This window comes from Engystomops pustulosus, chromosome 2, assembly GCF_040894005.1.
Source record: "Engystomops pustulosus chromosome 2, aEngPut4.maternal, whole genome shotgun sequence".
Classification (NCBI taxonomy): Eukaryota; Metazoa; Chordata; class Amphibia; order Anura; family Leptodactylidae; genus Engystomops; species Engystomops pustulosus.
In genome coordinates this window covers 76,460,383-76,483,757 of record NC_092412.1, presented here as the reverse complement: position 1 = coordinate 76,483,757, position 23,375 = coordinate 76,460,383, and the positions used below count along the sequence as shown (strand labels likewise).

Genomic DNA, 23,375 nt, shown 5'->3' with positions numbered 1-23,375 from the left:
CACACACACACACACACACAGAGCACACTCACACACACAGAGCACACTCACACACAGAGCACACTCACACACACAGAGCACACTCACACACACAGAGCACACTCACACACACAGAGCACACTCACACACACAGAGCACACTCACACACACAGAGCACACTCACACACACAGAGCACACTCACACACACAGAGCACACTCACACACACAGAGCACACTTACTACACAGAGTGCAGTGAGCGCGGTGCACTCCACAGGTGGGCCTCGCACTCACCTGGCACTGGTCTCCGGTCCTGCCGGGATCCTACAGCCGAGGAGCGCAGCCCCGCTGTCCACGTGTCTCCCGGGGCCTGCGCTCCCACTCGGGGTCTCTCCGGAGCGCTGCTGACACAGAACACTGTGTCACGTGTCCCGCTGAGCGGCCCGGCGCGCGCTGTGATCGCGCTACTAACATTTCCCTCTATTGCAGCGCGCGCCGGGCCGCTCAGCCTGCGCGCTACAGGAAATAATTGCCATGCGTTCTTTTACGCATGGCAATTATTTTGGGGGGTAATTGCGCCTCATCACGCGTCTATGACGCGTGGTGAGGCGTTAATGCGACCTCTGTATGGAGGAGTTAGGATCTTTTGATAAAACATCTGCCTTCACCACAGTGAGTAAATGTATAGAATTAACTGTGTGTATTATAAGTGTATCCAATGTATCTGGCACAGAATATGACTCTGGAGTCAGACTCTGGTCTATTAACTACCAGGTTTAATAAACCTCCCCCACTGTGTTAAGGCCTCATAAACATAAATACGTCTGCTCTGTGCTGGCCACAAGCAACGGCCCCTGTCCCATTGTTTGCAACCCATGACTGCCCGGGAAGCAAAGCCAAGAAGGAAAAAGACCTGCCCTATATTTTGTGGTGCAGCAGTCGGCACATTCCCAATGATGCACTATGCACTGTGTCCAACAGAAGTCAATGGGGCTAGGAGTATTATGAAGTTCTGCAGCAGGTGAGGTGTGTATGATGAGGTTCACTTTTCTAAAACCCTCTCTGTAAACAACATAGCCTACAAACCTCCCTGTCAGGTGTCCTTGGCAGTACCGGTCGCCTGTGCACACATCCCAGGGGGATACAGTGAAATCATTGACGACATTTCCAGGATTTCCAAAACAGAGGGGGCTCATAGGCATGCAGGGAAGATGCCACGTTCCTCCTCTTAGCATGTCTGTGTGTACAGATCACTGGTAACAGTAATCTAATGTGCTCTTACCAGTCGATCCCTGCTACATGTCACCAGTATATAAAAAACACCAGGGAACACATAACTTGTTCCTTGTTAAAATTTTTACATGGGGCAGAAGAAGTAAAAGTAGAAAAATGGAAGAATTAAAACACCTTCCTATCCCCGCCCCCATCCCCAGTAAAAAAAAAAAAAATTAAATAAAAATGAATGAAGGCCTGCAGCATTCACCACCACCTATTCTGGGGGCCTATATTATAATGTACCAACATTTTAAATTCATATGCATATGTATTTGTATTATTGAAAATATCTTACTACTCCTCAGCTAAAAATACTCCTCAAATATGGTAAGAGGAGTATATTTACTCTTCTGGAAAAATAAATATTATTGCAGCCTCTGCTATAGAGCAGAATAAAGGGTATATCGGCCAAATGGTGGCCAAGTCGGCAAAACAGGAGACCCATTTGGCCTCTATTGTGTGAATAGAGCACTATAATAATACAAATAATAATTCCTTTATTTATACAGCACACACAGATTACACAGCATTACACAGAGCTTGCCAAATCGACCATGAATATATTTTACATATACTACTAGACAGGATTCCCTGATGCATACAGTGAAAAGATACTACAAACTTCGTGTGAAAACCATGAAGCTACTTTCTCTAGAAGACATGCAGACAGAGCCGTTTCATACAGACTAGCTTTCCCATTTGTCTATTAAATCCTTACAAGATTTATGCTTCCTTCTTTAGAAACTGCTCTTGCACTCATGATTAGAAGGTTATAGGCACAAGTAACAGTTTACCCTATTAAACTGCCTTGTCATCAGCAAAACCCATTAGTGCCATTCACCCGCAAAGGGCATATCATATAATGAAAATGTACACTGATAAAGCATCGTGGAAGACAGCGGCCTGTGGACGGCTTTACCAATATACTTAATGGGTTCACCTGTCAAGTTATAAAGATACAAACATTTTCATGAAGCGACACGTTGATGTAAGTTTGGTAACGCGAGTTGGTTTGGCTACAAGAGGTATTAGGACATAGTAAAGGCCACTACCACCAGGATGAAGGATTGTAAACCAATGCTCTTCTTTTAGGTAGGACATGCTCCTCTTTTAACTTTTTTATGCTCCTATTTTCGCAAAAGCAAGGCTCTAAATATTCTTATAATCATCCTAAAGGTGCTCTGGGCTCCATAGATGTTAATGGAGCCTGAAGCCTCTCAGGATCATTTGCATCATTTTTAAAGTCTTAAAAAGAAAAAAACAGGAGCATAGGAGGCCAAAAGAAGAGGAGATCCTGCCAGAGGGGACACACACTAGTATGTCAGTGTTGGTATAGTCAGTGGGCTATCATGATAATCTATGGCAGTGATGGCGAACCTTTTAGAAACAGAGTGCCCAAAATGCAAACCAGACCCACTTATTTATTGCAAAGTGCCAACACGGGAATTCTAGCATTAAATTATTAAAATCTTCTTGCTCCGTGCTATACCACAGCTTTCAAGGGTCCTGAGGACACCAATATCGTTGACAGAAGGTGGGAAAATTCAGATTGCCATTGGTGATTCCCTGAACATGAAAAATTGCAGTAGCTTCAATGATAATCTGACCCTGTCCTCACCTTCTCTTCCTGCAGTCTCAGGTAGACCAAGATGCTTAACCTTTTGGACTACCTGGGCCTGCAGGAGGATTCCTCAAGTCCTGTCTGGTGAATTCTGTGCTGGGGCAACAGCCCGAGTGCCCACTGAAAGGGCTCAGAGTGCCACCTCTGGCACCCGTGCCATAGGTTCACCACCACTGATCTATGGGATATTTGAAGAGTTGAGCCCTTTCATGCAATACAAGGTTCTTGAGTGAATGTCACTCAATTTATGGTGGTGCTTTGAATCTCCTTTGTGACAAACAGCAATTTAGAGGGAACATTTTTGCCTGACTACTTGCAGCATGGTTGCCATCCTATGGGGAATGTTACTGCAATTATTTTGGTATCCTTACCGTTAGGATAATTATCATTATCTGTGGGCACCAAATGAAAGTTATATCCTCCCTTAAAGGGGACAGCAGGGAGAGTGACCGGCAAGGAAGAGACACAAGAAGCACACATGTAGCAGGTGTTCAAAAAGGGTCTCATAGTCCTGTCTTCAGACTTCTTTATTTAAAGGAATTTCTTGGTTTTTCCCCCTTACAGGCTAAGTGTAGTGTTCCACACACAAGTTCCCTTGTTTGTCTAGCAAAATGTGTTAAGAGCAAGGTAGGAGTGTCCGAGTCAGTAGCTGTATCTCACAGTGACCACACGTGTCTATTTACATCTGAAGGTCACTGGACAACTGCTGAAGTGGTATAATTGGCAATATTGTATTCACAATTATTAATTTGCTTTCACAGGGTCAAGTGGGACGGAGCTCAAGCCCCCCTCCCCCCCCCCCCGTTTTCCAATCAAAAGGGAGGCCCCAAGGAGCTTATAGTACCCACAAAACTCCCAGCAGTGTCTGTTGCCATCAGTCTGAAAAAAATGAGAAAATCTATACACACCTTTCGGCTTCTTCTCCCCGACCCTGCGACTCAGTCTTCTCCTCTTCCAGCCTGGAGGCATACACTATGACATGCTGGTGTCGCAACCGCGTGACCTCATGGTGTATGCGCCCAGGCCGGAAAAGGAGAAGACGAAGGCGCAGAGAAGAAGATGTAAAAGTACAACTCCCCCCCCCCAAAAGGGCCCTGCTGTGGACATTACATTAATAGGGGAGATTTATGTAAAGGGGCCATCTGCTGTGGGCTGGGGGGGGGGGGGGGCACGAGCAGGGGCTATGTATATACTGAGTGGGCACATGCCGTAGAGTAGGGTCGTTTCAAAAGAGTTTAGCTCATCATGGCTTTAGAATGTTTTGTTAAAAAAATAAAAATAAAAAAAATTGTGTATGCTATGTTGTGTGGGAATGGACGCCGGTGGCGGTGACTGATCTTCCAGCAGAGGCCCCAAAATTCATAGTTGTGGCCCTGACTGGCAGTATTACAATACACAAAACAACTTTCTTTTACTCAGAAATCTTGTATAGTTTTGTGGAAAAAAACAAGTTTTGAAAAGAGGGAAGTAAAATTGCTCCTTTTAGTGATGTATTTTCCCTTTCCTTAGGCTGTCAAGATTTTTCTTATAGAAATACAAGACAACATTTTGGGCAAATGGCCACTTAAAGTGATAAAATAGATTTGAGTGACAGGCTAGTTCAAAGAAGGTTCTGCCCCAGAGATTTTATAGTCTACTAGGGCAAGTATTAGCAGAAATCTGCTAAACCTATGCACTCAATCATTTATAAGTCCCACTCTAAGTAAACTAAGATATTCTGACGTGGATTCTGAGAAAATATTACTACCAACATTTATTTTTACATTTAGATTTATTTTTCGTTTCCTGATGAGGCCCCACTTAACAAACATTTCACTTCATGCAATAAAGGACAGCAATCTGTAGTCTAACAGTGGTTACATCCAATTGAAGAAATGTATGCATGTCGCATATGAGGTAAAGTAAATGTGAATGCCCAATTCATCCCAGCCTTTATCTAGTTATTTCATACATTAATCATTATAAAATCATCTTTTCTTTATTATGTAAATGAGGTTGGTCACATGGAAAAAGAAAGTGATGTCACTGCTGTTACCCCTTCCCTTTCCTCCCCTGCTCATGTCTGTGTGTAATGTATAGTAAAGCATTGCTGGTGTCTGTGTTGCATCTGCTGACATGCTGCATCCTCCTAATACACAGACATCAGCTACACATGTACCTGACATGTCCTGCTATAACATGGCTGCCTGGAGCTGTTGGATCTCTCCTTTACACACACAGGCTGCAGGGCGCGCCAGCACCAGGAAGCACATGGAGGGGACATTACAACATTATACCTCACATCATTATACAGGTTGTCAGTCATGTGTATAGGAGTATCTCATACACACAGGCTGCAGGGAGCGTGGCCGGCATGAAAATATATTTTGTTTCGGGGTTAATTTGCCTGATGGGTTCTCTTTAAGCTTTCCTAAAAATTTAAAAGAATTTTGATCTCATATTTAAATATTAAATGGTGCGAGGGTTGGCAAAAGGGGCTCTTAAACAATAGAGACAATAGATTTATAAGCAGGTTAAATCATATAAATTGCTCAAAAAAAGGGGGCACCTTAAACAAACAAACAGAAAGAAATTTCTCTTGTTATCATGCAAATATAACAAACAACAGCTTTAAAGTCGATTAGCAAGATAACCCCAATAAAGCAGAAGTTCTGTAGGTGGTGACCACAGACCATTTTTCTTTTTTGCATACTTTTTGGCTGTTTTTTGTCACTTTTACATTTTGTATTTGCACTCATCCCTAGAGGAAGTATGAGGCAGAGTCCCACAGAACCCACAGAAGTTTATCAGGTAATGCAGCTCATGCAAAATGGCATATCAATGCAAGCTATGGCAAGACAGTTGGCCTTGTGTGTCAGTACAGTGTCAAGAGAGTGGAACAGATATCAGGAGACAGGCCAGTACACATGAGCTGTGGAGGGGGCATTAAGGGGGCAACAACCAAGAAGCAAGAACTACCTTTACCTCTGTGCAAAGAGGAACCAGAAGAGCACTGCCAGAGCCCTGCAAAATGTTCTTCAGCAGGTCACGAATATCCATATGTCTGCTCAAACTATCAGAAACAGACTCTATAAGGGTGGTATGATATATATTGTGCTTAAAGCCTAAAACTATGGTGAGCAATTGGCATTTGCCAGAGAACATCAAGATTGGCAGATTTGAAGCTGGTGCCCTGTGCTCTTCATGGAAATGAGCAGGTTCACTCTGAGCATATATATGGAATAGTCTGGAGACACCCCATGCTGCCTTCAACATACGTCAGCATGACCAGTTTAACAGTGGATCTGTAATGGTGTGGGAGACATTTATTTTTTTTTTTTAAGTGAAGGCCCTTCACAGTCCTCCATGTGCTAGCCAGAGGTAGTCTGACTGCCATTAGGTACCAGATCCTCCGACCCATTAGGAGACCAGTAGGTCAGCAATTCCTGAATGAGGAAGACACTGTTGCTACGGACTGGCCTGGAATTGGACTGACCAGCAATTTTATAGTAAAAGTGGAGATGAACAAGGGATTGAAAATCTCACCCAACTTTTTTTCCAATCCAGCTCCAGGCCAGTACAAGAAAGTCTGCAATTACCACATACAAAATATGCTCAGGTATTTAGCCATCCTCACAAATATTGCTGCATTATATGGCACAAGTGATTTCAACATTAAGCAATAGTTGTAATACTTGATTCTTAACAGTTCCTTAACAACATTTCCATGATCCATACTGATAACGTTAATTTCTAATAAAATAATGACAAAGCAAATGAAGGAAGACTGCCAGTAAATTAACTTGTCTGCCATTACAAAGCACTGCATAATGCATCAAAACATCTAAGCACAGCTTATCTCCAAACATTTTGCCTGGAATGATTATTTCGAGTTACAAAGAGTGACAAGGCCTTTCATCTCTTGCCGGGTCTGTAGTAGTTACAAGGCATTCCAATAATTACATAACATTAGCAAATCTTACTGAAGTAGACTGCAAAATAAATAGACACACTACTTTTATACTTAAAATTCTAATTCCTTCCTAAGAAGGTTTGCCTCAAGGGATAAAGTTTACTTACAGATCCCACAAAAGTACCGATTCCCCTTTAATTATGTTGCCCAAGTTAATTGGAAAATGCAGATACAACCATTACCCTTCCTAATTGAACTGAACGTGTGTGTGTGTGGGGGGGGGGGGGGATCCCTTCCGTGACTTTCCAGGCTCGTGTAAATTCACCACAGTTACCACATCCTCTCAGTGCAAATTAAATAGTCTCTCTAAACCCATGTACATCATTTGCACTTGTGTAAATTAATAAAACAGACAATTTAGGGATTTAAAAACACACTTAAAATATGGTAGTCAATATTCAGAGACAATTCCGGCCTGGTAAACCAATTAGTCAAAGCGAAATCTACTACATGGAAACCTCTAATGTATTAAACAAAACATGTTTATAGCTCCACTGTTACTGGCAAACAAATAAGCTTGTCTGCAGGAGCGGGGGCTTGTGTTAATGCTAATGAACGACCATTAAAATGAAGTGAACGTCAGTGAAATTAACAGGAAGTTTTTCTATTGATGAAAAAGAAAGCCTTGACATAATTCAGAAACCTGAAAGAATTTATGGTAATTTTTTTTTTGTGTACAAAAGAAATGGATGCTATATTTTGGTTTCTATGTGATTCTTAGGTAACATAAAATGGTATATCTAACTGCAAAAGGACAATAAAAAAAGGTATTGTAACAAGTGGCTTGTATAACATACAAGCTAACATAGAGTCGCCAGGTCAACTCTAAGTTTCCACTTTCCTTTAAAAAATGCTACATTGTTGTTTAATTTGAAAATTGTAAAAATGTCAACTCCAAGAAGAACATTTTATCCCTTTGTTGCAACATACCTCTACCTACAAAGAATTAGGTTTACTGACATTTTACATACACCGGGAGCAGTAAAAATATATAATTTATGTCTCACTATTTTAGCTGTGCAGGAGTGGGAAAAAAGAATGTTTTTTTTTTGTTCCCATAAAAGCGGCAGTCAGGGGAACCAAAGTGTCAACCAAGCCCAAAAGTATATAAATAAGTGAATTCTTCATCACTTTCTCATATACAATGGGACTATATGATCCCTGTATGCTCAAATTATAAATTTGAAGTAAAACGTACCCCCAATGCATTTGTATGATCCTTCTATTTGCAAATACAAACTCAGATATAAAAGAAAACTATAGCACTGATTTTACCAACTTGGGAGAGCAGTTACATTTCTAAGGTATAACTTTATTGGGGCAGATTTATCAAGCTGTCTGAAAGTCAGAATATTCTTAGTTGCCCATGGCAACCAATCATAGCTCCCTTTTAAAATATTCATGAGCACTGGTAAAATGAAAGCGGAGTCATTATTGGTTACCATGGGCAACTAAGAATATTCTGACTTTTAAACAGGTTGAAAAATCTGCCCCATTATATATTACTTAAAGTAAAACTGTAAACTATAAACACTTTTGCCTAGCCCTGCAATAAGCCAAAATAAGCAATTCTCTAATTTACTTGCAGCCATTTGTCACCTAGCAGGGTAGAAGCTAACAGTTACCTTCTCTCTCTGGCTGTCTTTGGTTGGTTGGAGAGTGGGTGGGTGTTGTTGGGGGGTTATTAGCACATGTACACTCATGATCAGTAGCGGGAGAATATCAGATCCGGTAACATGTAAAAAGCTTCAGGACCAGCAGTGATGTCATGAACATGTGACTAATCACATGCTCCAGGTCAACAATTTACAAACCAGGAATGGTATGTAGCAGGGCTGTTTGTGTTTGAAAGTTGAATATAGTAGAAATGTGTATGTATGAAAGTGTGAATGCACAAAGACAGGGCTCAGGCTCCCCATCAGTTCTAATGAGTAGCATCAGATCCTGCACACACAGCACAGTGTTTATATAGTGCAACCTCTTTGAGCAGATCTCAGATCTCTTTTGAGCAGAGGTGGTCTTCTGGAGAGGTGTCATGGTGCGTTCACAAGTGGCAGTAACACCTGCATTTTCAAACAGGAGATTTGCCCGATTGCATATCTGTTAACATTGCGATCACAAAACACATGCTTTAATGCAAAGTTTACGCATGCATAAAGCATGTGCTTTTTAGCACGATGTTTACACAAAAATCCAAACTCTAAGACATTGGTGATCAGGTATTAAGCATCTGCTTTTTATTTGTATTTTCCTTTTCAAGTATGAAAAAGCCTTTATCCTCTAGCAGTAACTGATGGTTTTTTTTTTTGTTACATCTGAGATTTTATGAACAACATGTTTTTTTCCTTTTTTGGTCAATTTTCCCATGAAAGTTTTTATTAATAAAAGTTTATCCAGTTTTATTGCTTACCAAAATATGTAAATTGATCACCGTTACCCAGGTTTAATGACAGATGCAGAGAGTACATGTACTTTTGCAAAATGTCCTACTGCATTCGGCATTCAGACAAAAGGATGGAGGGGTCTCAAGTCAAATGATTTTATCTCCTGAACCGTAGAAACACATTCTGGTGTCAAATTAAAGAGGAGACTCTCCGCTTTAGGGCTTATTCAGACGGGCAGGTCTGTTGCATGTCCGCAAAAAATGCTGATGTATATATACCTGTGCAGTGCGTATTATATCCTCATCCCTTTTTTTCATGGCATCCATTTTTTTTGCGCAAGAAAAAAAAACAGATGAGTTTCTATTCTACTTCCTGCCCTGCCCATTTCTAGCAACATTTTAGAAAAAAATAGACTGCATATGGATATCATCCCCGTGCCACACATTTTCCTTGTGAATCCACTGACTGCTTTGGAGGTCCTTGGTCCAAAATGTGACAAAGACATTGTGCACACTTTGACTTTTTTTTTATCACAGTCTGTACATCCTTGAAAAAAAAAACACAGGCATTTGAACAGAAATCAAAAACACAAATATGTTACTAGATGCCACGGCTCACAAGACATAACCTTTTGATTTGCACTGCCGTCTTGACATCAATAAACCTGCTCAGGTTATGTGCAATTAGGACGTTTATAGCTATATTGCAGACGTGAAGGGGTCAATGGTACACAATATAACTTGGGCATAATGATTACAAACACACATATTTTATATTGTGAATACCACGGATTGTTGTAGAAATTACATTTAATCCTAACAATAGCAAACTAAATCCAAAAATATGCACCCATTTAACCTTTATAAAAAAATATATGGTGTATTTGACATAACTGCAGAATTGTAAAAAAAAAAAAAAAATTATAATACATATATATATATATATATATATATATATATATATATATATATATATATATATATATACACACACACACACATATTTATGGCCTAAAAGCAAGGAGGTAAAGCTGAACAGTTGAGTTCCTGGAATTGCAATCACTGCACACCATAATCACTGCACAGAACACATAATAAAAATAAACACTAAAGTAAAAGTACCGAACAGAAATAAGAAAGATAAGTGTAATCTGTTTGTAAGAAATTAAATTACCCACAGGAAAAGCAATGATTTTGATCAGGGAAATAAAAATAGCTCAATGGAATAAAAATGTGTGTTCAGAAGCATGGCAAATCCAACAGGCACAATGTGATGATTACACCTTGATTTTTGCCTTTCCTTTACCAACAGTGCACAAATATATATATACTTTCATAGTAAGATAAAGCATAGTAAGATAAAGTGATTTTTTTTTTTTCATAGTCTTTTCTCTAACATTTTACTTGCATAGGGACTATAGATTCAAACTCTACTATAGGGTTGCACTGATACCAGAATTTTGAGTGCGATATGATAACATGGAAAAGTATACCGATGGTTGATACAGATACAATGCTTTTCATGTAAATAAAAATAAAAAGCAAAAAAAAAATCTGAATTCAAAATGTTTATTAAAACAAACTTTTTTTTTCTCTTGATGTACACTTTATAGCCCAATAAACATGTTACCTTCAGTATATGGGTCAGTATGTTGAGCGTGATACCATATTCCTAGATTTTACTAATTTTAACTTTTAAAGAATAAAACATAATGTGAAAAAAAATCTATAGTTTTTGCATCACCCTCTTCCAATAGGTATAATACTTTTGATTTTGGCCTTATTATTAGCGGGAAATGCTGTACTTGACATTAGTACCATTCTGGAGTAGATCCCTTTTTGGGGTTGGACAAGATAGGTAAAACCACATATTTTTGGCCTTTTTTTATGCCGTTCATCGTGCAGGTTCACTAATGATATATTGACACTGTACACCCGTATTATGGACCTGGCAATACCATATGTGTAGGGTAGTTTCTGTGATGATTTGTACTATTTTCCCCATTATATGTGACTTATGTGTAATGGGAGCATTTGTATTTCTTTAATGATTTTATATATTATTTTGTTTATTTTTTTATAAGCTCCACTATTGGAAATGAACAAGCAATCATCAGATTTCTTGTTCATAATATTACCCTGCAATACATGAGTTTTACAGGCTATTAGCTCAGTCAGATGCATCTAAGATAGAGACTAAGATCCTGCCTGTGTGAGAGGATCCTACAGGTTCTGACAGTGAGAGCAGGGCATCAGGTAGGATGTGTTTCATACCTTTCAGGATCAAACTTTCTTAACCCTTTCAGGACCACCATGTCTTTTAACCTTAAATCAATGCGAGATTAGGAGAAAAATTCCTTCTGGGGGTCACTTCCTCCATGATCACCCTCCAAAGCCGCGGAGGGGGAGTTGGGGAACCCGATCATGGGGAAAAAGAACTGCATGCTTCAGCACTTCAGCTGTGGAGCTCGCAGGAATGTTGAGAAAACTTCTCTCACCAGCACTTCATTAGTAAGTGTATGCTTAAACACTGAGTGAGCTCCGATCGCGGGTGTGTTATACTGGGATGCTGCCGATTACTGGCTCAGCTCCGGTTAAGAGCTGAACTGGCATCAGCACCAAGGTGGATATATCAGTCACTACAGGGCCGGTGCTATGAAACTTAGAAACACAAATTTGGATTCACATAAAAGAGGAGACGCTCTTCTTTCATAGAAAAAAAAGAAGTGAGGTTCTATGTGTCACAGAGCCAGAAATACAGCCCCCTGAAGTGTAACACCCCCCCCCCCCCCTCCAGATTCTTAGCCTGCAGCTACAGGGAGAATTTGCTGCACACAGGAGCTGCTGCACCTCACAGATAATGGAAATATTCACTTTATATGTTACTACATTTTGATAAGGAATAATATCAACAAATGTTCATGTTTTTAACCCTTCTCTATGCAGAACTATCCAAGAACACACTTTCTCTCTTATTGCCTTTTATTTTTTTGAAAAAATTGACTGATATGATGATCATTCAATCCTCTTTGTCTAATGTTGCTATTATATATTAACATCGCAACCCAGAACATTTCCATAAAGTTATATGTAACACCAAAAACACACACATGTTCCGGAATAAAGTTTTTATTTCACACCGTCCTCCATTATTACACCAATGTTATGACGCGCTCACTCACATTCTTATGAAGCGCGGAGGGTTCTGTTATTGTGCGGCTAATACACTAAACGTGACTTTTATTATCTCATTAGCCTGGTTTATGGATATATAGTTATTTATTTGGGTTACCATTGTGTAAGGGAGAATACAATGATAGATCTGTGTGATGCTCAGTGCAATTTTCTGCAAATATTGTTTGGTGTCCCCTGTGGATTTAATGTTCCCTTTGCTGCTTATTTCGGTGAATATCCACATGTGGGGTATGTATGATCTCCTCACATCTTACTGGTTTAGGAAAGTAGATTTTCTTTATATAAGTACAGTATCTGGATTTGTACATATTTTAGAGGAAATTTTGAATGTTAATTGCCAAATGCATCGCCTGGTTGTCTGCTTTCAAAATAATATAGGTATTATGGCGCCTTTACTTTTTATTCTGTTTTATTGCTATATTTTGCAAGTTGTGACCGTCTTACAATTTCTACCTGAAAAGCAGATATTTAGTTATTTCAGTTTCAGTGATATTAGGATGATTTATTCATGTGAACATATCAATATGAGGCATTTGTGAACTCTACACATGCCCATCTATTACATTTGTGAACATAAATATTTTCTGTTATGAGCACTTTTTTTGCCATCAAAGTCTAATTTAAGTATATTTTTATAAAATGTTTCAGTTTGAATCAAAATTGCATTTAGGCGCCGGTGTCTATAAATTCCTTAATGCAATTTTGAAAATGGGGCATGTCTGCTTTCACAAAATATGTAGTTTGCTGCGGTTTACTTTAATTCTTTTTGCTGTAATTTCGATTTTATTTGTAAAAGTAAAAATTGCTCTGGACAATAACGCAACAAAATATCCAGAAATGCCGAGTGGTGAAAGGGTTAATACCCCTTGGTTGAATTATCATCTTTCGCCTGTCTGTATATCTATCTATCATCTATCTGTCTAGTTATCATCTACTATAATCTGACCATTTATATCTCACTTTTTTTCTTTCCATTTTACAATCAATCTTCTATTTCTCTTCTACCATATTTATCTCATATCCATCTACTGTATATATCTACTGTATACATCACCTACTGTATATATAGTCTTCTTTATAGTTCTGCATCTAGAAATCTCTATCATCTTTCATATTTATCTTCTCTAATAATAATTCCTTTATTTATAAAGTGCACACATATTAGGGAGCGCTGCACAAAGTTTGCCAGATCAGTCCCTGTCCCCATGGGGCTCACAATCTATTCAACCTACCAGTAATTTTTTGCAGTGTGGAAGGAAACCGGAGGACCCAGAGGAAACCCATGCAAACACAGAGAAAACATACAAACTCTTTGTAGATATTGACCAGCGCTGCAAGGGTGTAGTGCTAACCACTGAGCCACCATGCTGCCCATCAATCTCCCTATCATCTATCTCTGATAAAATTCTACCATATTACAGTTTGTTTTACCATATAAAAGGACCTTGTTACTGACTGTGACTGGTCATAAATTAGTTTTATTTTGGGGCCCCACTTTTAGTTTTGCCCAGGGCCCCACTTTGCCTAGAACTGGCACTGTGTCACTAAACATTAACTAGTAGAGCTCACCGCACACGAAAGACACCCCACCACTGAGCATCACCGGGGCTGAAGAGAATATCTAACACAAATCAGTGCGGTACAGGAATGCGGATTACCTCAAGCGTCACCACAGTGACAGGACACAATCTCCCAGCTCGCCTAATTTACCACTCCTTTGCCTGCTCTGACACACAGCTTGTGCTTTCCGTCTGATAGAGCGGTGATCACGTGGAGTGTAGAATGGCAAGAAAACCTGGTATCGAAATTTCAATGCATTGTGCACCCATACTCTGCAATACATTCCAACTCTGCTGCTCAAAAAAGTAAGCGAGTGTCTAGTACTAAAATACTACACCATGTAAGGAAAAATAAGGATAGGAAAGTAGATACAGCTGCAAAGTATACATTTTTCTAACCCTTCATGGGTAATATGGTAGGAATAAAAGGAATCTGATGATGTTTCTAATGACTTAATGGAAATTTACCCCTTCATCCCTTATGAAGCAGCGACACTGAAAGAATCCTTAAAGGGAACCTGTCACCAGGAGACCCATTTTTAGCACTCCCCCACTCCCCACAGAGTATAGTACATGCACTGCCAAAGTGTTTTTGTATAAAAAATTGGTTTTACAGAAAAAAAGATATGTTATATTGTACCTTTCATTATCATCTGCTGTGTGACTAGGCAGTTGCCAAATGGGAGGGGCTGGAAAGGAGCAGTCCCCCCCCACCCTTGGGAAACTGCTCCTCCATGTGACCTTTTCAAATATATGAAAACACCCATCACTGGGCTTAGCAACGCCCCCTGCTCCTCTACAGCCAATCCTGAGTGTGGGGAGTTATTCATATATTTGAAAAGGTCAAATGTTTCCCAAGGGTGGGGGGAACTGCTCCTTTCCAGCCCCTCCCATTTGGCAACTGCCTAGTCACACAGCAGATGCTAATGAAAGGTACAATATAACATATCTTTTTTTTCTGTAAAACCAATTTTTTATACAAAAACACTTTGGCAGTGCATGTACTATGCTCTGTGGGGACTGGGGCAGTGCTAAAAATGAGTCTCCTGTTGACAGGTTCCCTTTAAATTAACATCCTCCTACCAGTAAAATAATTTCCCAAACAGAGGAATTTTAACCCTATTACCGGTGTGAGGGGTAAAATTATGTTGACAGGTCTTCTTTAAGTCATTAGAAACTTTAGGTTCCTTTATCCAACAGCTGTCAGGACAGTACACAGAGTTACAGAAACTGGTTAAATAAGGAAGGCAGGAAGTTACAATCTAAGCTAACAAATGATTCTGTTATCCAAAACTGTTATGTAAATAAAATGGCACCCTGTACTATTCTTTTGTTGATTTGGGCTATCTGAACTAGCAGAATTATTATTAGTATTAAAAGACCTCACTATAAATACAATGTACTGTATGTGGTTGTATTAACTTTATCACATGTCTGTAAAATTTCCCTAAAAAGACTAAATCATCCCACAGCCTGCAGTAAATACTTTCCGCTAGGACTGCCTGCTCGGAGTAAATCGGCAAGCACTGTTATAAAGGGCAATAATGGATGCATGCTTCCAAAATGATACTCATTCTCTGCCTGGAAGAGTCGATTTAATAACACATCCAGCAACAAGAACTCAAAGTGATTTGTGTTAGCCTCACCCTCTGCAGCTCCCATTTTTCTATGAGCTGTTCCACTTCACCTCCAAGCACGACCATGTTGGTGTCATCCAAAAGCAAGCATCCATTTTTCACTTCAACAGTTCCTAATAGCTTTATTTTTGTGCCAGGTGGAGTGTTCAAGCTAGCAGGGAAGAAAAAGAAGTAGAATACAATTAAAATGTTGGATTTTTGTAAAAGCTGCCAAGAAATGCAATAATCAATTCTAATTTTCTTGTAAATGCATACAAAAACAAACGTAACATTTAGGAAACAGAAGTACATGGCCCGCGAACATTGCAATCAGCAGTTAAAGTATATAATGCAACCATTTAAGATTTACTTGTTGGAAAATACTGTATGTACAAACACATTAGAAGCAATTACAAGGTCAATGAAGTTATGACAGTAGAACATATGGTAAACCTCATCATGCAAGCAAAACACTACACAAGCAATTATTGTCTTCTAAAATAGAACGACTCTGCGCTTTCCTGCAGCATTTATTTCATACATTCTACAATACATGACAACAGTCAGCACTACTGAAGTAGAACACGATAAAATGAATGAACTTATAGCCCAGCATTTATGTAACTATGGTAGATATTCTCCTATTCCACAAAGTAGATAGTCTAGCAAACAAGAAGAGAGGGAAATAAAACTGTCTTCAAGGTATTTAAAATAAAATTGTATTTACTGTTTTCCATCTGCAATGTCGAATCCCCTTACCGTGTGATTCAGGCGTGTGATGGGCAATGTTGGTGGGATTAATGGGCATAAGGGCAGTTCACTTGCCCCTAGTAGATCCCAATAGCTCCCGCCCTTACAAGGGCATTCTCTTGGCTTGCCCTAACAACAGGTAATGCCCCATTGCATACACTGTATTTCTCTGACTTGTTTCTTCCTCCACGCGATTCATCAGAGTGACTTAAGAGTTTGAGGTTAAGAGACCCTGATTCTATATAGTCTTCTGACCAGGTTAGATAGGGCACACTGTGGGCTGCAACCCCGTAATGACAGCTGCAAGTAAGGATTCCATATGGTGCACAGGCTAGCGCCAACCTGCCAAACTAGTCAACATTTCACACGCCTTAATCACGGTAGGCAAGATATCGAAGGTCCCATCAGAAGGTGGCTATTGTGAAGACTTACAATTGACAATTTTAACTGGACTACGGCCAGGTGCGGCTTTAGGAAACATTATAACGACTTCCAACACTTGCATAACATTTCATCACATTTACTATTGGTGCTATTTTATGTGGTTTGAATAAAGGTTATGTTTTACACACTTCTATAACTCTGCTGTTGGTTTTGATATTTGCAGATTGAGATACTAAATCACTTATTTGTATGTGGCTTCATTTGTATGCTGCTGTTTACCAAAACCCCTGCTGACAGTGTGGACTACTCACAAAAAGAGGCATCATCAGTACATACACCCTGGCCCCTCTCTCCATTCAATTTATGCCAAACTTTATCTGCATATGGAGTAGAAAAAGGCACAAATCCGCTCTCTGGGATGTAAGGGACTCTTTCGCAGCCCAGGGTACCCTTAAACATATGCAGATGGGCAGAGATGGATTAAGTCATGTATCCTTATATAAAAATTATTCAGTTAGTAGAGTATTAATTAATTTTAGAGTATTTTCACCCTCATCTTTGCGGTTTTATGCAAACTATAAAAATGTCATACTTTGTTAGAAGTCAGGATTAGAAGAGAGCAATGATCACAATGATTTTAATTTACTATGCAAAAGTTTAAGTTCCTACAGATCTTTTCCTGGCACAAACTGGACATAGATTGAAGACAATTCTAATTTGGATATTGCATTTTTTAACATCTTATTCAGTGCAATGAAAAAAAAAACACTATATATCACTTCTTACATACTCTACATCCTTGATTTTTTTTCTTTCCAATGAAGATATTGCTTGTGATACAAAATTAGTAAGCATATGACCTACTGAATGCATACAGTATTTTCAGTCCACTGTTTAGATTTTTGCATTCCTGACTAATTTATCAAATAACACCTTACAACTGAGGGGTCTGAGCACCTGGTTTGCATGCAAAGTATCAACTCATGCGATTCAAGCCTTTTGTCCAGAAAACCTTAAGCTGTGGATCAGTCTTTTTGTGAGTTACATGTGATTGAATATTCAATTACCAGTTATATTTGATTTTCTGCAGGTGTAAAATTTCAACACAGGTTAAAGTTAGTCAACCATTAAGTTTTCCAAGTCTGAGAACTGAACATCCTTTTTTAAAAGACCTATAGAATTTATGTGAAATCCAAACCAGTCTTGTATTAACACATCAGCAAGAGCAACAGGGCTGAAAAGAACCAGGGAGCTAGAAGAAATCAGAAGACAATCCTTAGAGAATGAAACATACTAATGGTTTCTTATCCAAGACGCTGCTGCCCTCTTCCTGCAGAAATTACAGAGAGCTGCCAAATGTCATGGGATAGGGAACTTTTTTCAACACTTTTTTTTAAATGGCAAAAATAAAAGAGTATGTGAGCACAGAGAAAGTTTCTCAGTCACTTAGATTGTTAGATACATACAGATTAAGGTTACAGAGCTTAGGCTAAGCTGCAAAATCAGCAAAAATAGGACCTTCAAAATTTGCAGCTCAGCAGTCTGCTCATATGTGGGGACGTGGAATCCATTGCAGGGTGTGGTAACCCACAGAAAAACAGGTGGACATCCATTAGTCGTTGAAACAACGCCTAGCACACATCCTAAAAGGGTGATTTAGTCTTATTGGTAGCCCTTTAAATAGTCAATAACAGATCTTCTTTCTAGCGTATGCCAAAGAAGTTCTCTGGCATTACCTGGATTTTTATAAAATGAGGGCAGAATAACTTCTTGATTTCTATGGATGTCTGGGACTACCTTAAAAGGAACCTGTCACCGCTGTTCCAAAAAAATGAAACTAAGACAGGTTCCCATAGAGCCCTTTAGCCCTAAGGGCACCCATTTATCAACTAACACTGGCGATGCATAGAAAAGCAAAAAATCACATTTTATTCTGTACCTGGTAACCAGGGAGAACCCAGCGAGTCCACGTGGGAGGATCACCGCGGCTCGAGTCCTCGCCCTCCTCTGTGCACATAAGCCAGCGCACGCCTCCATCTTTCCTACGTCATGCAGCTCCCTGGCTTCCTGCTCGCTGGTAAGCAGTGACACAGCTGAGAGCAGCCAGTGCGCGTGCGTGGGAAGTCGGCTGTGCGATGTAGGAAAAATCATACAGGGGGCGTGCGCTGGCTGATGTGCACAGAGGAGGGCGAGGACTCGAGCCGCGGTGATCCTCCCACGTGGACTCACTGGGTTCTCCCTGGTTACCAGGTACAGAATAAAAATGTGATTTTTTGTTTTTCTGTGCATCGCCAGTGTTAGTTGATAAATGGGTGCCCTTAGGACTAAAGGGCTCTATGGGAACCTGTCTTAGTTTCATTTTTTTTTTAAACAGCGGTGACAGGTTCCCTTTAAGTAAGAGGCTGGGATCTAATTTTAGAGTAACTATTTGCGAAAATGTTAAAGAAAAGCTTCCTTTTAGGCTACACTCTTATTAAGGTGTGAAGGGATCTTTCATAAAGGAATCAAAGACTATCAAGAGATATCCTGATCTTATAGAAGGACAAAGTCTGCTTCGTGCTTTTATAAACCTACGGACCCATCTGTGTTCTGTGAGGCGGAAGTAAAAGGAAGCACTTAAAATCAGAAATTTGTACCTTCAACGTGGTATTAATCCTTTGGAATGGCCTCCTGAAGGAAATCTACGCATAAAACCAGTGTCAGGAGTCAGGACACAGAACGAAGGGTAAGCAGATAAGACGGGAGCAGTGAAAACTTTTCATGGCTTCACATGCTGCATGTGGCCTGTCTGCACAGCTTGTGCACCTGTGATCCTCCTTTTAGTTGAGACAAATGTGGCTGCACTTCCTGTACATGCTCAGGAGTGAAGCTCCTCTGTGATACATTAGAGGAATAAGAAACACTGATCGATTGACCAGGAAATCAGGACAGTGACCATTTATGTGGAGCTGGAGTAGAAGCTCTGGAAATTGAGGAGTTGGAAGTTTGGCTTACTGACTCTACAATGTTGCTCGTGAGGGTCAAGATAATTCCAGCTTAAGAAACCCCATTTATGATTTTTGGACCCCTTTAGAAATGCTGAAATCAAAAAAATCTAGGTTCTCTTCTGCCCAAAATATTTTTTGAATAATCATAGGTAGTTCTGGGGACCAGGTTCCACCTGGTTGACAAAGATAAGATACCATGGTCATTTTGGAGGATTTTGATGAGAGAGAGCGCTTTCAATGTCATGCAAACTCCTTTAATTCCCTGGTATTTGAAGGTTTGCTGTGCATCTTTGGACACTGGGTCCCCTAAATAAGTTTGCCTGGCATCACCACTACACAACCAGACTGACTTGCATCTGCTTGAATCGTTATAAGCGGAGAGGGATATCATTTCATCCCTTTCTGTAGATTTTCTGATTGAGTTCACCAATTAACAGACAATTTTACCTCTATAAGTGTGTTCGTTCTGAGATATAGGTGATGCGGATTTTTGTTCCCAACAACCAGAATCCACTTCTTGAAGGACTCTGGAATGATTCTGACTACAATATATGCATGTTCTATGCAAAGCTAGATGACCCAAGTTAGATTAAATTAATATTCACAAATGTTCTCCAAATAATCTGACTGAACTAGAGCTACTTGCCAAGAATAGACAAAAATTCCAGCCTCCAGATGTGCAAAGCTGGTGGAAACATCCTACAGTGGGGGCTTAATACATATGCACATCACACTTTTTTATTTGCAAAACCATGTATCATTTTCTTTACACTTCACAATTACTCAATATTTTATGTGACAGAGGACCATGAAGTTTCAATTAAATATATTTTTTTAGATTGTGGCTCGAGGGTATTTGTCCATATTATTAGACTTGGTTTTTGCTCTTATAGGATTTACATTTACAATGATGGGGATAAAGTCTGGATAAGTACATTGCACAAATAACATTTTACATTTCAAACAGGGTTGTCAGTAAAAATAGTAATATTTAGAAATGGCATAGCATCCATTTATACACATTCTACAGACATTGCTCTATCAGTATACTGAAGTCGATTTTCAACACTTTGCCAAATTGCAATGATATTTTTCAGATTCATAATTGCAAGCCTACGAAAATTAAATGGTACGTGGTTAATGGTCTGGAATGTAACATTTTGCCGCTCAGCAGAGAATTTATCCTGTAGAGTCATAAATTATTTGGCTGCAATTGTAGCAGCCAATCTGTACATTGGTAGTATGGATCATAATGAAAAATGCATGCATGTCTGTAGATCCTCTTCTCCTTCACCTTTTCTCTATTCTGCAGAAATATCTTATAGCAAACACCATGTTGCTGAATAACTTCGAAATGTGCTGAATTCAGCAAATCTTGGGTTTGTTTTCAAGGACACATCTGTAATTTTGGATCATTTCTATGCAAGCCACTTTCTGGGCAGCAAACACTTTGGGACAATAGCCAGGTTTTCGTATGCCTATTTTATATAATGAAAATAGGAAAATATTAATGAGCTAACAAAACAGATTAAGTAAATAATGCAAATGGTCAAGTTTATCACTCATCTTAATGCTTTAGGGGGCTACACTGTTTGCAAGTAGACCCATCTAATCTCATTAGAAGGCTTGTATGCAAAGACAAAAGGATTTCCTATTTGGACATCTGGCTCTACAACAGTAGTATCATGATAGGATGAGGGACATGGTAATAAGAGACAGGGACTACAACATGAGAGGGGAGATGAGACAGGGACCACAATATGAGAGGGGAGATGGGACGGGGACCACAATATGAGAGGGGAGATGGGACGGGGAGTACAATATGAGAGGGGAGATGGGACGGGGACTACAATATGAGAGGGGAGATGGGACGGGGACTACAATATGAGAGGGGAGATGAGACGGGGACTGCAATATGAGAGGGGAGATGGGACGGGGACTACAATATGAGAGGGGAGATGAGACGGGGAGTACAATATGAGAGGGGAGATGAGACGGAGAGTACAATATGAGAGGGGAGATGGCACAGGGAGTACAATATGAGAGGGGAGATGGGACGGGGACTACAATATGAGAGGGGAGATGGGACGGGGACTGCAATATGAGAGGGGAGATGGGACGGGGACTGCAATATGAGAGGGGAGATGGGACAGGGACTGCAATATGAGAGGGGAGATGGGACGGGGACTACAATATGAGAGGAGAGATGAGACGGGGACTGCAATATGAGAGGGGAGATGGGACGGGGAGTACAATATGAGAGGGGAGATGAGACAGGGACTACAATATGAGAGGGGAGATGGGACGGGGACTACAATATGAGAGGGGAGATGGGACGGGGACTACAATATGAGAGGGGAGATGGGACGGGGACTACAATATGAGAGGGGAGATGAGACGGGGAGTACAATATGAGAGGGGAGATGAGACGGGGAGTACAATATGAGAGGGGAGATGGGACGGGGAGTACAATATGAGAGGGGAGATGAGACAGGGAGTACAATATGAGAGGGGAGATGGGACGGGGACTACAATATGAGAGGGGAGATGGGACGGGGACTACAATATGAGAGGGGAGATGGGACGGGGACTGCAATATGAGAGGGGAGATGGGACGGGGAGTACAATATGAGAGGGGAGATGGGACGGGGAGTACAATATGAGAGGGGAGATGAGACGGGGACTACAATATGAGATGGGAGATGAGACGGGGACTACAATATGAGATGGGAGATGAGACGGGGACTACAATATGAGAGGGGAGATGGGACAGGGACTACAATATGAGAGGGGAGATGGGACAGGGACTACAATATGAGAGGGGAGATGGGACAGGGACTACAATATGAGAGGGGAGATGGGACGGGGAGTACAATATGAGAGGGGAGATGAGACGGGGAGTACAATATGAGAGGGGAGATGGGACGGGGAGTACAATATGAGAGGGGAGATGAGACAGGGAGTACAATATGAGAGGGGAGATGGGACGGGGACTACAATATGAGAGGGGAGATGGGACGGGGACTACAATATGAGAGGGGAGATGGGACGGGGACTACAATATGAGAGGGGAGATGGGACAGGGACTACAATATGAGAGGGGAGATGGGACAGGGACTACAATATGAGAGGGGAGATGGGACAGGGACTACAATATGAGAGGGGAGATGGGACAGGGACTACAATATGAGAGGGGAGATGGGACAGGGACTACAATATGAGAGGGGAGATGGGACAGGGACTACAATATGAGAGGGGAGATGAGACGGGGAGTACAATATGAGAGGGGAGATGAGACGGGGAGTACAATATGAGAGGGGAGATGGGACGGGGAGTACAATATGAGAGGGGAGATGAGACAGGGAGTACAATATGAGAGGGGAGATGGGACGGGGACTACAATATGAGAGGGGAGATGGGACGGGGACTACAATATGAGAGGGGAGATGGGACGGGGACTGCAAGATGAGAGGGGAGATGGGACGGGGAGTACAATATGAGAGGGGAGATGGGACGGGGAGTACAATATGAGAGGGGAGATGGGACGGGGAGTACAATATGAGAGGGGAGATGAGACGGGGACTACAATATGAGATGGGAGATGAGACGGGGACTACAATATGAGAGGGGAGATGAGACGGGGACTACAATATGAGAGGGGAGATGGGACAGGGA

General features: G+C 40.6%; 1 protein-coding gene across 1 annotated transcript in view; it reads right to left on the bottom strand.

Annotated features, from left to right (window-relative positions):
- Nucleotides 1-23,375, bottom strand: part of TDRD3 (tudor domain containing 3) — a 181,175-nt gene that overhangs the window by 61,492 nt on the left and 96,308 nt on the right. Inside the window, exon 5 of the mRNA XM_072135308.1 lies at nucleotides 15,610-15,751. Coding sequence (XP_071991409.1) covers nucleotides 15,610-15,751 — 142 coding nt within the window. The remainder of the gene's footprint in view (nucleotides 1-15,609; nucleotides 15,752-23,375) is intronic.